At 40.1% G+C, this 18,000-nt stretch overlaps 3 protein-coding genes across 3 annotated transcripts in view; 2 read left to right on the forward strand and 1 right to left on the reverse strand.

Moving 5' to 3' along the window:
- Positions 1-8,542, forward strand: LOC119885778 (laminin subunit beta-3-like; the record flags this gene model as incomplete). The annotated part of the gene is given in 17 exon segments (XM_038696003.1): positions 1-15; positions 112-302; positions 1,024-1,156; positions 1,773-1,961; positions 2,072-2,227; positions 2,629-2,822; positions 3,070-3,166; positions 3,406-3,781; positions 3,938-4,089; positions 4,280-4,491; positions 5,068-5,274; positions 5,432-5,576; positions 5,728-5,935; positions 6,242-6,383; positions 6,490-6,666; positions 6,991-7,153; positions 7,572-8,542. Coding segments are annotated over 17 exon segments (2,897 nt in total), but the record flags the coding sequence as incomplete, so codon positions are not given.
- Positions 1-18,000, forward strand: part of LOC119885781 (stathmin-3-like) — a 131,854-nt gene that overhangs the window by 1,832 nt on the left and 112,022 nt on the right. The gene's annotated exons all lie outside the window — the stretch shown is intronic.
- Positions 8,746-17,916, reverse strand: LOC119885780 (calcium/calmodulin-dependent protein kinase type 1-like). Its single transcript, XM_038696006.1, has 8 exons — positions 17,797-17,916; positions 14,745-14,820; positions 14,363-14,475; positions 12,488-12,566; positions 12,291-12,378; positions 10,406-10,749; positions 9,336-9,431; positions 8,746-9,237 (listed from the first exon to the last, which is right to left on the reverse strand). The coding sequence occupies exons 1-7, from the start codon at positions 17,873-17,875 to the stop codon at positions 9,368-9,370; spliced, it is 843 nt and encodes a 280-aa protein (XP_038551934.1). The 5' UTR covers positions 17,876-17,916; the 3' UTR covers positions 8,746-9,237; positions 9,336-9,367.

The following is an 18,000-nucleotide window of genomic DNA, read 5'->3' on the forward strand; positions in this document are numbered from 1 at the left end:
GCCAAAAAATTGAAGGTGCGTCTCTGTGAATAACTTCCCAAATCATGACAGATGCAGTATAGACCTGGTTTAAGTTTGCAGCCTGCTGACTGACGGCTGTCTCATCCACAGAAGTGTCTGGGTTAACGGGACTGAGGGTGAGGCTGACTGAGCTCGGCGATGTGCCACATGTACCAGGCAGAGCTCTCAGTAGGTTTTTCGCCCTAAAAGAAATGAGAGTAATGGGCAGCTGTATGTGCCATGGACATGCCAACCGATGCCTGCCAGAAGTCTACAACAACCCACTGTCCAACACCATAGAGGTATGTATGCACTTTTGATTTATTTTTTTCCTATTGCTTCCAGTTTTTTCCTAAACCAGGCTCAACATATCCTGGACCTACAGTGTCTCTGTACTGGACGCTCAGATATGAGACTGACACTTACCAGACAGTCTGTTGAACAACATTGTGCTGAATGCGATATACTGGTCAGAGCCTGCCTGAAGCATAAATTAAAAAAGCATTTTATTCAGCCTCCACTGCGACCAGGAGGCCCTTTTTCTGCTTAAGGCCCCAAAAACACGCCCCTGACATTGATCCTTATGCATGTTCAAATTTGGCTCAAAAGATACTGTAAATTCAGCAGAGAACCTTCACCAAGGTAACATGAGAGAGATAATAAACTGGTGGCAACAGTTTTGTTTCTTGACCTTCCTCTGATCTTTAAAGGATCATTTCTATATTTTTAAACCTGAGCCCTATTTTCACACATTTTATTATTGAAATGACTAGTAGGTACCAAAAGATTTGGGATCCGTGCAGTAGCTGCAACATATTTCTTTGCACCTGTCAAAATTACATCCACAAGTGACTCCCGATAATACTCTGTTTTTAACCAGATGTCTCCATAATGGTGGTTCGCTGCTGCCAGCTGAAGCCACCTACTCCACGGAATCCAAAACGTTTTGGACTAGTCATTTCTTAGTCTTTAATCTAATTAAACATCCCTTCATGGGCCTGATTTTTCTGTGTCTCTTTGCAGGTGAATCCTCAGGTAAATCCTCAGTGTGACTGCCAGCATAACACAGCAGGGGTGAACTGTGAGCGTTGCGCTGATCTCTATAATGATCTGCCCTGGAGACCTGCAGAGGAAGGCAACACTCACACCTGCAAACGTAAGATTCAGTAAATAAAGTTGACCTCTAGTGTAACCCAGATTTCTGAAGGCAACACCAAGCTGAGTGTGAAAGACTTAGACAAAATACATACCAGAATATACTCCTCTGTGAGCCACAATATCTAATGAATGCAATAATGCCTCTAAAATTTGCCACCAATAAATACCCACATTACAAAAAGTGGTAGTAAAGCTGAAACTGAACTTCTTCTGGAAAAAAAACTAGTGGCTATTAAGAGAGATGGTTTTTAGTTTGTTTTGTTGTATTATTGTCTTATGTTACCTGCCCTCTTCTCAAAATAAGTAACATAAATGGTCTACCTTAGATGGTCCGCCCATGCTTTCTTTTTTATAAGATACCTGTGCACACATCAAATGGAATAAAGGAGTAAAATATACAAAGAAATGTCAGAAATCTTAATGCCTCAATCATGTCAGAGCTCAACTATAGTAAAGGTTAAATTGACCCACGGTGCTGGCCGACCTATATATCATAGTTTTTCTTTTGTTGTTTTTTGTCTGTAAAGTGTCCTTGGGATAGGTGAAATGCCCTTTTTTAAATGAGTAACCCACACGGTGTATACTGTGCACTAACCCCTTTGCTGTCTCCTCAGGCTGTGAGTGCAACAACCACGCCCAACGCTGTCACTTTGACCAGGCGTTGTACGAGGCCAGTGGGCGGAGGAGTGGAGGTGTGTGTGAGGGTTGCATGCACCACACCACAGGACCCAAGTGTGATCAGTGTGCCCCAGGTTACCAGCCAAACCCCCGCAGCCGCATGGACCGTCCTGATGCCTGCACGCGTAAGTGGTTCATTGGTGAAATGAAAGGAACTGTGACATGCAGGATAAGAAGTTCAACTTCAAAAAGCGACATTTTCACGTAGAAATAACCAAGTTTGTGTTGCCGCTAGGCTGTATCTGCAGTTCTGAGGGGACAGTGAATGGGGGCCGCTGTGACGACAGCACAGGCTCGTGTCAGTGTAAAGTGAACGTTGAAGGTCCCCGCTGTGACCGCTGTAAGAGAGGCTACTATGGCCTGAGCGCCTCCAACCCTCTGGGCTGCTCCAGTGAGTCAACCAACTCCTTCACATCATTCTTTCTAACACCACAGTCTTCTTTTTTCAGCTCTGGCGGTTTTCAGCTTAGCTTGGTCGCAGGGAATGAATGTTAAATACAAAATTACACCTAATCCCAAAAGTATTTAGGTGTGTGCAAATGTTTATATTAAAGTTGACCAGTATGTGTTTTTGCAAATAAATGCTGATGCTAATATTTGTTACATTAAATCTATAAATCAAACTTAACCGCATTTCATGATCTTTGGATTTGATGAACAAGCTATTACATGTTTACATCATCTTTTTTGTGGCTTCATACTGAAACTCTCTTTATACTAGCACTGTTACTTCCACTAATACTATGGTAACGCATAGCTTGATCAAACACTGATGTTACCCCTGCTGTCCAGGATGTTCCTGTTCTCCAGAAGGGTCACTGTCAGATATCTGTGACCCAGTGACCGGCCAGTGTCCCTGTCGTCCCCACTTCCATGGCCAGACCTGTGAAGCGTGTTCAAAAGGCTACTGGAACCCATTCCTGTCAGGACGCTGCGAACCCTGCGGCTGTGACCCCACCAGGTCATACAGTGATACTTGTGACCAGGTATGACCTCTATAGCTCTGGGAGGGATGGCATTTCCCGCAATGTGGGTGTGTTCCATCAACAAAATGGCAAATAAAAGGCTCGATAAAATTTCAGTGCTCTGTAAATTCTATTAAATGGTTCAGGTACATGAAACATTTTAGTAATCCCATATCAGTAATTAGTAACAAAAACTTTGTAGCCATCCAGCTTGTGTTTGTCCTTACTGGTAATTACACTAAAATGAATTCTGTTTCCTTCTTTTCAGGTGACCGGTCAGTGTCATTGCAGACCAAGCTTTGGGGGCCGAACGTGTACTGAGTGCCCAGAGAATACATACGGAAACCCTCTCATAGGCTGCCAACGTGAGTCGGATCTCTTTGATTACTCCATTTATTGATGAGGAGAAGAAGAATTGCTGTGTTGGGTTGTTTAGTTTAGTTTTAGTTAGAATTCTCTAACTTCATACTAATTGTCCATGACTGAGGTACTAGGTGCAGCAGTAAGGCCTTTTAAAAAATCAACATTTAAGTGCATGGGCCCTCCAATTAGTGCTTGAAAATGTTTTTCTTGTCTTCTGATCGTCTTGTCTCTTCCTCTGCAGCGTGCCGGTGTGATGCTGAGGGAACTCTTTCAGATGTTTGCGACAAGCAGACAGGGGCCTGTTTGTGCCGGCCGGGAATCACCGGGGCTCGCTGTGACTCCTGCAGTCGAGGGCACTGTGACTCCTTCCCTGCCTGCGAGACATGTCCCTCCTGCTTCTTCACCCTGGACGCCCAGAGACAGAACCTCAGCTTAGCTCTGGAGAGACTCTTTACCAGCGTCCCTTCTCGTCCTGGAGGTGATGGTGATCTTGGAAACTTCGGGCCCCGCATCCGCGCCCTGGAGGCCAGCCTGAACCTGATCCGGGATTCCATCACCCTTCCACTCAGTACTGCCAGGCAGATTGATGACGCTCTATCCCAACTTGACAAGCTGAGGTAGGGGACTGCTGAGATAGTCAGAGGAGATCTTTGTTTTAATGGTTTTAATGTCATCTCTTTATAAAGCTTACTCTGTCATGTCTTCACCTTATTCTCACTCTTGGATGAATGCTCACTGATGCCCAGTTGAACAACTCCTGTTTTGTTTTACAGGGACCAGGTGGACATGGTTAACAATGACCTTTCACCCCTGAAGAAAACCCCTGGTCTGGACTCAGAGCTGGACAAACTGCAAGCTCTGCTGCTCAGCCTCACTGTGCAGTACAACGCCAAGAAAGACGCAACGGAGAACTCTGGCAATGCAGGTCAGAGACAAAGATATACCAGTCACCGCTATAGTCATTGATCATTGATTGCAGATTTAAATTTGACGCATACTTATATCGGTTTGAACAGAATGTCTGACTAAACCATCTCCACCATTTTTAGTTTCTCACTTTCTGATATGGTAGCAGCATAAAATGAACTCATGTTGAGTGTTTTTGTCTTATTCAGAAGGATTTTCTGCCATCAAGAAAGCCTATGATGAGTCTACAGATGCGGCAAAGAAAGTGGATGACAGTGGAAACACAGTGAAGGAGTCAGCTAATGCTAGAGAAAAGACTATAAACCTTCAAAATGAAGTACAGCTAGCCAACACCAGAGATCTGGACAAACTGAACCAGAGCATGGCCTCCCGACCTGACCTCACTCCTGCTGCCAAACAGGTAACTACCAGGCCTCATTTCATTAACGTGATGCTGTGACGTTTCATTTAGCAGGGAGAAAGATCACAGTGTGTTTGGTGGGATGATGAAAATGAATTTGGTGTAAATCTAACACATGAACACAGGAAGAAGCTGAAGCATTTTTTAAATCTTGAGCCAGCATGTCTTCAACTTCCAAATCAATTTCTGTTCAGGTTGTTTATATATTTACTTCTTTGCATTCATCTGCACCATCTTTAGTTTTCCTTCTCCTTGGAAAATGCAAGTTGTTCAAATGTCAATTTATCTCCTGAAGGTGGCGCTAGAGGAAAGGCCATTGGGGCATAAACTCAAAAAGGGTGTATGCCTTTCAGAGCATGAATATGATCCAGAATGTTCCTTATCCCTTTTTGTTCTAAAGGGATTAATCATGAGGGAAGCCTAGATAAACTCAGTCATTTTCATGGAAATCTGCCTGTTCGATTATTTAGATTGCTTGTGTGTGTTCCAAAAGTGAGTCTAATGGCTATTTTTGTTAAATCGGGCCACAGCTCCCGTATCTGCCCTTGAAATCCACATCAATCTGTTACTTTTCAGGTGTGTGGCAGTGTTCGTACAGAGCCCTGCACCCCTCTCCAGTGTGACGGCGGAGAGTTGTGTCCACCAAAGGGAACCCCACCTTGTAAAAAGGGGGAAAAGTGTGTGGGTGCCCTGCCTCTGAGCAAGAGGGCTGACGCTGATGCTAAGGATGTGAAAGAGCGACTGGATAAGCTCACTGGGAAGATCACAGAGGCTGCAGAGAAGGTATACACATTTCACTTCTGATAGCTCCACCGGCACATCTCTGTAACTCTACTACAAAAGCATGAGCAATTTTAGATTTTTATGTAGGATAATTTAGATAATTCTCCAGTTGTTAAAACAGTATACAGATTCTAAAGTTATTTTCAATTCCTTACAGCTCCAGAAAACACAGGAGACAACCAATCAGGTGAGACAGTCTGCAGAGAAACTGTCCAATAAGATGAAGCAGACCAGAGACGAGCTGGAAGAGGACCTAAAAGAGGCGCGTGACGTTGTAAAAGAGCTCAAAGATTTCCTGTCAGGTAAAGATTGTTTTAGTGCCGAGGGTAGATGGAGGAGTGGACTGATATGCGGAAGGAAGGTCCACTTGGTTTCTGTAATAATGATTTTGAAGGTGATGCTAAGGTCAGTCACTCATTTGCCATTTTGCCTCCAACTGTTCTGTCTGCACAGACCCGTCCTCCAACCTGACCCACATCCAGGAGGTGAGCGACTGGATCCTGAAAGCCAAACTGCCTCCCAACCTGGCTGCTCTGAAGAGGAAGCTGGAGGAGCTGAAGAATCTGGCTGCTAATCTCCCAGACAGCACGGCTGTGTTGAACAAGGCCGAGCCGCAGCTTGTCAAAGCCAGGAAACTGCTGCAGGAAGCCCAGGACGCCAGGTGGGCATACACACTCCAGGACCAGACTACTGCTACTGATACATGCTTATGGCAATAATAGTGTTTTATTAATCCCAGGATGGATATTAAAACACTTAATAAAAGCATGGACATAGTAGAACACATAGAGTAGAACACTGAATGCTGTTTTTATCAAGATCCTGCATTTTTTTCTTGCACCCATTTTTCACAGTTTCTTGGCTTTTCTTGGAATTGTACTTACTAGATTCACAAAATCCACATTTTTACAACAAGGCCTTGTGCATAGAATCTAGAAAGATCCTTTCTCTGATTGCACATTCACAGGGACACTGCACTGGGCGTAAAGGCCGACGTGGACGGGTTGCTGACAGGCTTCGGCACGGCGGAGGGCTTACTCTCTGACCTGGAGGACAAGCTGCAGAACAGCATGGATCTCATAGACAACTTGAACTACAACCTAACTGAGGTAGGCAGCATGGATACATCAAACAACGGATGACATGGTATTGTGGTATAATTTATTCCAATAAAAGCTGCTTGCCAAGAGTTTTAGAGTGGTTCACTTTACGCAGGCCAAAAACCAGCTGAGCCCAGCAGAGAAGGCTCTTGATGATGTCTCGACACTGATAAAGCCAATGAAACCTCAACTGGACGAGCTCAAAGACCTGCTGGAGAATGGAGACCAGCAGGCCCAGGATGCACAGGAAGATGCAGACAAAGCTGAGGATGAAGCAGCTGCTGCAAACGAGGTGAGAGTGTAGCTATTTTATTTTGAAAAATGTATATTTACTTTAACAATCTTCAGTGTCTTAAACTGAAGAGATGCGGGGGGTGGGGGGTTGCCAGAAGAACTTAGTCAACACTTCTGAATCTAGTATTAATATACTAGAACACTGAAAATAAGCTGAAGCATTTCATTGGCGAGGTATGTTTATAATTGTAAGGAAAGGTAAGTCATGGCCCTTTTGCAGTGCATTTCATTTGCAAATGTCTGCATATAGGGTAAGTCAATGGCACGTCTTCATAAATGTACCAATACAAGTATGTGTGTGTGTGTGTGTGTGTGTTTGCAGGACCTGTTGTCTTTAAAGAAGCAGCTGGATCGTCTTAAAGACGAGGCCGCAGCCGGTGGGTCCGATAATGGAGCTGGGCCCGTGGAGGATCGACTGGCGAAGCTGCAGCAGGATGCTGTAGCCCTGGTCAACACCACTGACAACATGATGAATGCTTTGGAAGGTAATAAATCAAAAACACAAAACCACAATTCTGTATTAAAAAAACATTTTTTTTAATTAATGACTGTTACTGTCTTAAAAAAAAAGTCCTTGAATCCTCCGGGGGAAAGAAGATGTTCAATCTTAGAACTTTAAGAACAACTTCTAGGTGTGAACCTGAGATGCTTAATAAAACAGCTAATCTTTTTCCTCTCTGCTTCTGACTTGACAATTGCCTACTGCCTCAGAGGTTAAAAGTAGGCACAATCCGCATCATGTGTAAAATCCAGTTGTAGAATTTGTCTAAATTGACTCAGGTCGCCCAGAACTCTCTGAAAAGTGACCTTTGTGTCATCAGTTGGAGCTCTGGTCCTGTGAGGAGATTTGGAGTGTTATTTATCAGATCCCAGGTCACTTCCAGTCCTCTTATCTTTTTCCAGGAAAGGCAGATTCCCTCAGGGGGCTGCAGGACGAGGTCCTTCAAAAGTCAACACAGCTTGAAGGACTTGATGCTAAGCTGAAAGACCTTTTGGCAGCACTTCGAAAGAAAGCCCTCGACCTCAGCACCTGCCAGGGCTGAAAGCCACCCAGCTGCCCTCTGAGCAGCTTCTGCTGCTGCTGTCTCTACAACTCATGTCTACACCATTCACACCTTCAACTGGCCGAAAAAGTTTTCAGTTTGGAGAATTCCTCCCTAACTCTGGAATTTTGCAATAACAAGAACATTGATCCTCTACAATTGTGGGAATTGTTCAAAATCCTTATCTGGGGTTGAATGAGATAAGATGTAAATGACTGCTCGTCACTGTAAATAACTTCAAAGTGTAGTGATAAGCAACATTGTCAATATAGGGGGGTGCACTATTTAATTATCAGAAATCCACATTGTGCGTAAAAACCTTTTGAAAGCACCAATAGTATCACATTATATAGGCACATATCACTATTTAAAAATGTTATATATTTTATATATCAAAACATTGTGATATTGTGAGTTTGTCTTTATAATTGTCATCATTTAGCATCTAGAAAAAGGCCACAGCCAACACAAACCATATTTATCAGCAGCAATACACTCCACTGTGAACACTGCATCACAATTATTGTATTTGTCCGAACTGGAGATGGGATGAATGTTACATTATTTATTTGTCTGTTTTTCATCTGCTGAATCCACAGTATTTAAATGAAAGCCTGTTGATACTTCAATTTAAGTCTTAAAGCTTCATGAGAGAGGCCAACATGGTACTGCAGCTATTCATTCGACACAGGAAAAAGCATGTTTATTGAGAATACAAAAAACACTTATGTCTCTACATTTGTGAATTCAGAATCATCCATGACATCATTAGTGTTGACAGCATATTTACATCACCTTGTGGCACTTGATAAATTCACTTGTTTAACAAGACAGCAGTATTTGCACTTAATGACTGTGTTTCAAAGACTCTACCTGAAAATAAAGTTTAATCTCATAAATATAAAGAACATTTTCCATTCATCTCTTTGGGTACAGCGGAAGTTGGACTTGTAATCCATCCATGTAATCCAGCATACATCGAAAATGTTATAGTGTGAACACTGAAGATAAGTTAAGTATCTTAATAAAGATACTCAGAGCATACAAGTGACAAGACTCTGAAGTCTGAAAAAGCTTTTCAGCTTTGTAAAAACTTCAAAACAAATCAGAAATGAGCTTTTACACTGCATAGGTCAGCTAAATCTATTCAAAACCAATTCATTTTAATGGTATTGAGTAATATGTAGAGTAAAATACAATGATAATAACAGTTTTGAGAAAATAAATGCCAACAGAATGTATAATTTTATAAATGATGAATACAAGGTACAAGGTTGATTTATTTGTCACAGGTTGTAGAGTGAAACTGACTTTGAATTCCTGCTTGTGTCTGCTTTAACGTGGTGTTCACTACGTAAAGTCATTCCGTGATAGAGAGATAGTCTTTTACAGTATAGATGCAGTCCCGGTCGATGGAGCATGTTCTCCGCAACAGTGACATGAAAAAGCTGAGCAACAGAAGTATCAACGCCTTCATTCTGAGACGGATGACGCTCAACTCAACTGCCGTCAACTCAAAAGACAAACTAAAAGAAGACAAAAATGTGTTATTAATTACAGGCTGGTTTGAGTCAGTCATTTGTTAGGTTGACATCAAAATTCTGATTGAGAGAGATGACTCTACCTGCGTGAGATTTATCTCAGGCTAGCAGCCAATCACATGACAGAACACACTCCGGACTGAAGCGGCTGGTCCTTCCTCTGAGCCACAGCTTCCATGCTGCAACACATCACACAAACAAGATTCATTAGAATAATTCAATGATGAAGACAAATGATGACTCTCCCTGGGTGTGGTATTTCTTATCCACATGGAAAAAACTGGATCTTCTGCAAATGGTGACATCATTTTCCAAGAGAACTGATTGGTCAGTAGGCGGTGCTTTTATAGAGTTGATCTCTTATCTCGAACATAACCTGCTCCAGCGCAGGTTAGTCGTTCAGCATAAGTTACTGAAGTACCCCGGTAAGAAGTGAACCACCGTTGTAGGAGTGAAAACCCAGGGTTAAACCTGAATTTACTTCGCTAACCTCAAATCCTGCATCGTAGTACAGGCCTCAGGTGAGTTTTAATTTGTCCATGTACTCGAAAGACAACGTACATATATTGTGTGTTGACAAGTTATGTAAAGTTACTGTCAAGTCTTTCTTTTGGCTAGAATTGTATTTTAATTAGCGCTAATCTGCCATGGAGAAATTAAAACTCACAAGGAATTAAACATGAGTGCTTTGAGCCCTATTCAGAAAATGGGCTAGTGCTGCACTTCAGAATTTCCAAAATGAGTACTACTACAACAAACACAAAGATTCTGACAAAAAACATATTTTAGCCTGTTAACCTGTTTTTAAGGCATTAACAAAGGAGAGAACAATTTAGCTCAGACTGGAAAATTAATCACCAGAAATTTTACTATATTTACTATATTACAACTCACACTGTAGGTATATTATCCACTGCACTTAATGAAAAATACTCTTAGAATATTTCTTGAAAAGGTTTCAGAACCAATAGCTATTCAATCTTGCTTGACGAATTATCCATATAACCAAAACACAGTGTTGGCATATTTTTGGCAGAAAATATTAATCTCATAATTTTAATTTTCAATATTGCACTTGAACATTTTTCTTATTTTTCTGGTAAATGTGACATGACCAATTTTCTAGCATCTCAAACAGGGCAGTGGCTCTCACCTCTTGGATGGCCTGAACGGAGCGTCGATTTCTGAATGAAAGTTATTGATTTCTCCAACAGTGAGGGCTTTGCCAGGCCCACTGTGACTGGCTCTCAGTGGTGGACAGAGACTTTTGTCCGACTCAGGATTACTGCAGGGTAGATGATTAGTAGCATGAACGGGATTTCCGTTTGGGTCGAGGTCATCAGCCTCATTGTGGCAGGGTTCCAGCATCTCCAGATCATTCTGGGAGGAGGAATGTACTATGATGTGGGGCATGGAGAGGGAGGAGTGGGACGGCTCACTCTGGGACAACTGCAGTTTCGTCATGTGGTGAACTACTGAGGCTGCGTTGAAGGCTTGCTGTTGGAAATGGGCACACAAAGCAGGCACGTGATTGGCAAAGGACAAAAAATCATGAAAATGCACAGAGCGCAGAGCATGGTGCAGCGGCATGGAGATGTTTCCCTGTTTAAATGTTTATTTTTATAATGTTAGTTCTAAATCTATGAATCTGTTAACTCACACCAGTTTAGCTATAACTTGAGTCTAGCTGGTGTGGTTGCTATAGTGACAGTGTTAGTGCATCTCAACTTGAAATGTTAATGTGAATTGATACTGTAATTTTATAGTTTGAAATTGGTTCTAGTAACGAAATATGGGTTTTCTGGTTACCTAGTTGAAGCTCATTGCTTATTTTCTAATTGATTTTTTGTTATGCTAGCTAGGTGGTCAACTCAGCATTCTAACACTAATCCATTTTCTCAAAGACGAAAGTCATTAAGATCTTAGGTAAGCAATCTCAGAACACTGAACAGGATTAACACAGAATGAACTCTGGTCATGTCCATTCATTCATTCCTTTTGGTCGGACGTCCTGACCACTCTATCCCTCGTGCTTGGCCTCAGCGTCCCTGACAGCCCCTTAGTTGCTTTGTTAGGTGATTTGTCTTCAATTCATATTTCACTCATACACAAACCTTTCCTTTTTGTATCCTTAACACTTGCTAAAAAGGTCATCCTTTTAAACTGGAAAGATAGAACAAAAATATCAATTCAACACTGGTTCAAACTTCTCACTGAACATTCGACACTGGAAAAACTTACAGCAACAATAAAAGGACAACTTACATCTTATCTAGACACCTGGAGTCATTTTTTTTCCTTATGTTAATAGTTCATCTTGATCATTTTCTATCTCTTTTAACCATGTATTCAACTTCGCACTTGAGAAGACATGCTTCCATTAAAGTATCCTTGAGATAATTAAAAGTGAGCAGTTTTGTCCCTCCCACTCTCCCAAAAACACTTAGCAGTGCCTCCCAAATAACAATATATTTTTCACAGATCTGCATGATTCATGTGAGTCTCATTTGAAGGTTAGAAAATCCTGAATCCTGATTAATCCGGAAAAAAATCACACGACACAGACACGTGACACATTTGTCAACGATTGGTAAGGACACCGTGGTGTTGTTGTTGTTGTTGTTACAACCCATGATTGTAATTACCCCTCTTTCTCTGGCTGTATAATGAATAATTTACTTAACCTCAAGAAACTTTGGAATGATATAATTATGTGTAAGTGTCAAATGCAATAACAGTGTTGAGAGCATTTTACAATGGAGTTTTATTTTCTTTATCGAGTACAGCAGCTGTGGTCACTTTGAAATTATCATGGTTATAAAAGCTGTCATAACATAAACCACTCCGGCAGCATAATCCGCTTCACCACTGTTTGTCAGCATGCTGACTATGTTCCTCATTTTTGCTAAAATATACCTACTTACACAGTTTTTTTTGTATTTTTCCTGGGTGGCTCAACTTATGTTGGTTGCCTATAACCAACAAAAGCAAATGAAGCTGTAATATAAAGTAGTTCATGAGCCAAAAGTGTCTCTTACCTTCCATTTGGATTTGGCAAAGTTTTTCTCCATCTGTTCACAGACAGACTCATAAATGTCGAGGTCTTTCGCTGTGTTTTCTGCTATCCTGCAATCAAGTTGATGACTTTAGTTAATTTGGAAAACAAAAAAACACGGTGGCTATGTGTGTTTGTGGATGTGGGTATGTGTGTTTGTGACAAAGAAAAACGACTAACCAGGGGTGTTGGAGTGCCTGTTCGGTGAGGAAGCGTTTTGAGGGATTTTTCTCCATCATATTCCTGATGAAGTCTTTGGCTGTTGAAACATGTCAGAGACAGCTGTTGACCTACTGCAAGCTTACAATAACACACTTTTTAACCAAACTTTAAACTTAATTGCACCTAAGCAAACAAAATAAAAGGCTAATAAATCAATAACTCATCTATCAACTGAGTTAAAAGGAGCTTAAATAAGAGCAGAAGACAGATACAGCCCCGTCGACGTGGCAAAAAGGGGAATGATTATTTTTTCACCATAATTTCATTCATAACTAACACATTGACAGAATGTATGACTATTTTGGTCATGGGATTCATACACTTTCTGTAAAAATAAAAAGGCAAAATCCTATTAGATCAGCAATCCTGGGACAAAAGCTTATCAAATTGGGGCCCTTGGTCTAATTTGTGCCAGTTTTGGGGTCCTAGACGTGAAAGAGTTTGAGAACCATTGATGTAAAGTCTAAAGTGCTGTGCAGAATAACAGAAAATCTCATGCTTGTGTGTTTAAGGGATGTTGATCATTGGATAACAGCTGGTATAAAGTAGCATAATGTTAAACAGTGTCTTATCCTTGACCTTCATGCAAATGACATAACCTTCTGTATTCAGTAATACGTTCTTCTGTTTAAAGTTCTTACAAAACCAATTCATCTACCACAATGCTCCGTCAAATTCAAATTCAAATTCGGTTTATTAGCATGAATGTCAATGTAACAGTATTGCCAAAGCTTCAAGTAAAATACAAAAGAACAATTCAATTCATACAATAAATCACTGACCATCATGCTAAGGCAAGACAAACATAACCTTTTTATTGTCCCCTCTTTGAAACACAACTCCATTTAATTGCCTCTTCACAGCTAGCATGGCATTTACTTTTACTTTTTATGTTTTGGTAAGGTTTTTTTCAAAAGATTTATTTTCATCAGCCTTTTAACATCTCTTCAGCACTTTTCAAAATCAGCACGTTTTTCACTATCTAAGCATTAGCATTTTTTGTTCTGCCTGTCCTTCACAGAATTCAATTCTATGTCATATCTTTAGGTTGGGAGACTGTTTGGCATGTCTCCTAATGCCAACTAATTTAATCCCTCAGGCAGGAGAGAACTGTCCTTGCCCATTTAGCATCCACAGTAATCATATATTACCTAATCCGAAACCGATACTAACCACCATAGCTGTCCTCAGGAGGTATGCTGGTCTATATTAGGTTAAGCGCTAGGGATATATAAACAAATCCTGATCTGTACTTTAGCTAACACAGAGTAATGGCACTATCTTTGTCACATTTTACGAAACAACCAGCGCTAGATTTAACTCTTTTGAGGCCCATTACAAAACAAGTCTTAACACGTTAGAAGAATATTTCAATATAAGATCTTGTCGTGTACGATACACGTGACATGACACTTCTTGCTTACATCACTTCCTTTTAATAATCGCAACAGTGAAATGCATTTTCACTGCTACTAACTACTTTAACCTCATAGGTGTTACAAAGACAACTGCAGGTGCTCAGAATTTTGAAAAAGGAGTCTTTAAGGCAGTAACATGTGCAAACTTTTAAAGCTCCTCTCTCAAGCCCTCATGTCTCACTTCAAGCCGAGTATAATGGCTGTCAAGTCTTATGTAAGTCAAGACACTTGACAGATAAGTCCAAGTCAAGTTTTAATTCAAATCCGAAGACATTATTTTGTTTTAAGTTTGCTTTAAGTCAATGATTGAAAAGGAATAAAAAATGCTGACCCATTGAACACGAAGTGCAGGGGTCTTAGATGTCTAAGCATTTTTGAAGATTGAGATGTGGAATGTTTTGTGCTGTTTCCATACCTGACTCAGAGATGTTATCCCAGAAGGGTGAATGAAAGGCATAATCAGCTCTCATGATCTTTGAAAACAGACGAGTATCGTTCTCTTCAAAGAAGGGAGGGTAGCCACAGAGCCTGCAACACAGAAACAACAGGCTAACTCAGTTAATCCCTCGACATCCACCTTTTGTAAATCCCTTACATCTAAATTCTGGATCAATTTTAGATGACACCATCTATGGGGCAGTGTTTTGTTCATGGTTACAGCAACTGAGTGTTAACTAAATATGCTATAACAGATCTAGAGCCTCAGTCCATTAACACTGGCTGAGGCTCATGGGCACTGTAGTATATAGTTACATTCCACAAGCCAAAATTAAATTAGAGAACAGAAATGTACTCACAGGATGTAAGTGATAACTCCAATGGACCAGCAGTCCACTGCTTTGCTGTAGGGTTTCTGAGCCAAAACCTCAGGGGCTGTAGAATGACACACAGTGGGTATCATGCAGGTATCAGAGTGAGAAGAAGTGCTGTTCGAAATGGATTACTTTTACCATGGCTATCCTTTTCTACATTGTTGGGATTTAAAATGTCACTATAATCACCTCTATTTATGACCGCCTGCTGCAAAGCCACTATTATCCCATAAAGTTTGACATTTTCTGTAAACTACTAGATGATTTAGTCTTAAATATTTTAATCTCTTCACATGGAAATGTTCAATATCCTAAATGATATTACTAATCATTTCAACCTAAACAACGCCTATAGTACTGCAGTTCCAATAGCGTTTAAATATGACTGACAAAACCATCATGTGTCATTATGACAATGTGTACTTTTTAGCTGCTAATACATTTTAGTATTTCATACATTTGAACATTTAGTATGATCTATTCCCTCTGATTATACAGACATGGGCTCTGGACGCCTTGGCCGTGTACTTCGAATAGGGCTTGACTAATGTTGTTATCAGGCTAAAATAATCCTGTTTATTCTCATCAAGTTAATTTCTTTTTTTGAAAACAGTTTGAGGATTGATTTGATTTGAACAACTGGGGTCTATTATTTTCAAATAATGGCAAAAAAGTAGAGTGTTAAAACCAAATTCATCATTTCTATGATCCTGATCATGGGCTTGCAGGTAAATGAGATAATGTGTTCGGTACCTTCCCAACATGCGCTCGGGCAATAGATTAATGATCTATATTACATTTTGGACTTTGGACATGGTTATGTCCAATTGTCTGCTGTTTCCTACATTATCAATTGCTTATGTCCTGCTGATCACAATGAATTATACCAGTCTCTGTTGAATAATCTTACCCCCAAAACATCTAGGCATAAGTTCATTGCATTAGTCACTACATGCAAAATGGTTGAACACGTTATCAAAAATCAAAGTTAAAATACTTTCTATACTATCCTTTGCCTACAAGTATATACTGTAGCTAAACGAAATGTTGTTTCTTAAGGACCATAAACAAAGTAAGAATATAAAACAACAACATCAAAATAGCAACACTCAGACCAATACTCAATACCAGTAAACAGTAACAATACACAGTGAGAAGTAATATATTATGAATATTACGAATGTTGTTTTCACCTGAGAACGGGATAATTAATTTTCTCGTGATCACGAGATAACAAACCATAGCGTTTCTTTAGGATAATTTCAAAGCAATTACCAGTGTCACTGGTTAGTTCAGTTGGTAGAGCACAGGGCTCAGTTTGATTAGTTTGATTCCTGTTCATGTTGACTGTCTTTCTCTTCTTATGTGTGTATTATCCTCTTCAGCAAAATTGTTATGAAGAGATTGAGGGGAATCCAATTACACATTTCATTACGGCTATTTCAAAGGTTCCGAAAGCCGTCAGGAAATGTGTAACATTACATGGATTCCCCTGAATGAGAAGGAATTTCCTCTGCCTGGGAATGATGGGGAAATGAAAAGTCCATAGGTTGATGGATGTGGACCAAGAACGCACAGTCCAGCACGTGCTTTACAGTAATGTGAGCATGTGAAACAGTCTTTTCATAAGAACTTTGTTGAAGAGGATTATGAAAAATATAAAACATAAATAAAACAATTTAGTCTTCAGTGAGAATTGAGCACACAACCTTAAACCTAAAAGTCCTATGCTCTACCAAGTGAGCTAACCAACAACACAACAAACCGCACTGTAATTACCATTATGGTTATCTCAAAATCACAAGAAAATGTAAAAATGTTTTTTATTAGAATTTTTTTGTAAATGTGTCCTGAATTGATGAAGATATCTGTTGTGATATGGAAGAGAATCTGTGATACAACAGGCAACAGTCCTGTCTCTTTCTTTTCTGTTTTACAATGACATGCTCTGTCTACAAATTACAGTACCAACAGTAAAAGCTGTGATTCCTGTCCTCTCTCCTGCAATGTATAACTTTGTACTGGTGAAAGTGATATATGCCAGACAAAAAAAGTGCAGCCTTGTGCATTTTCAATCATTGTCATCAAAATCTTAGCCAAAGTGTACATCAGATAATACTTACAGAGTACACTGTTACATTGACCAGATAGCTAAACATTTTGACTTGCTTGTTCATAAACAAGACACAAGGACTTGTTGTTCTGATGGCACTGGCAAGTTCAATGACTTTTCTCTTGAGAGATAGACTATGGATTTTGAGCAAGTTATGGGCTTTTGCAGGTAATCCACTGTGTTGTGCTGTTTGTACTACCTGTTTTGAGAAATGCACTTTACTGTTTTGCAAATGTTAAGGATGATTCGAGAAATGCACCAAAGCGACTGAGAAAAACTGTAAGTTAAGCTCATTTTATTTAAGTTTATACATTGTTACGGCAGTAATTTTGCTCTGCATTGTGCTCTACAATGTCTCCACTGTTTCCGCACCTTCATCACTGTTAAAGATTAGATATCAACGGTAAATATGGTCAGACTGTGACATAATTGATGAGGGGTGCCAGTGGACATGCAAGAAACTTTTATTTAATTATATAATTATACCAACAGGGATTTTACAAAGACCTGCACGTTCTCTTCTAAAATAATAAATCATGTCAGAAAGCGAGCCATTTGTATTTCAAAATGATTTCATGTATGGCATCCAGCTAACTGTCGATAAGCCTGCTCTTTTGCCGGTTTTGCTTTAAGGACTCTGATGACCGATCCTGATGAACTTCAAACCAACTTCGAAGAACCAAAACATCCAGACTCGTGTCAAATAGTCAACATTCAGATCTGGATAACTCGTTATCCACCCAGGAGGAACAGGGTCCTTTTATGATAACTGATTGACTACTCTTTTGCATTAGCATGCACACTGTATAACATTACTTGATTTCTTTCACAATTCATTTTCTTTGTGTCATCACCACAAATTTTATATCAGGTATAGATAGCAAGGGAACATTGCAAAATGTATGAATATGCCCAATAACTCACCAACATATCCTGGTGTTCCACAGGCTGTGGACATCACACCATGCTCCAACGTCTTAGACAGACCAAAGTCACTGACCATGATCTTAGCATTCTCATCTGTGTTATAGTATAGCAGGTTCTCAGGCTGTTCAGGACATATAGAGAGAGATAGAAAGGTAAAAAGTAAAAAAGAAGGAAAGAAATAAAGTTAGCAAAGTGTGTGTA

The sequence above is a fragment of the Micropterus salmoides genome, unplaced genomic scaffold (genome assembly GCF_014851395.1).
Source record: "Micropterus salmoides isolate LMB-PRFRI ecotype aquatic unplaced genomic scaffold, ASM1485139v1 Ms_hic_scaffold_4, whole genome shotgun sequence".
Lineage (NCBI taxonomy): Eukaryota > Metazoa > Chordata > Actinopteri > Centrarchiformes > Centrarchidae > Micropterus > Micropterus salmoides.

Bases quoted from the DNA above. Each gene is read 5' to 3' on its own strand.
- LOC119885780 (XM_038696006.1), bottom strand. From the start codon at position 17,875: ATGGTCAGTGACTTTGGTCTGTCTAAGACGTTGGAGCATGGTGTGATG. The intron at 12,567-14,362 runs GTATGGAAACAG...ATGTTTCAACAG, and splicing joins GGATAACATCTCTGAGTCAG to CCAAAGACTTCATCAGGAAT. The intron at 12,379-12,487 runs GTTAGTCGTTTT...ACTTGATTGCAG, and splicing joins CAGGCACTCCAACACCCCTG to GATAGCAGAAAACACAGCGA.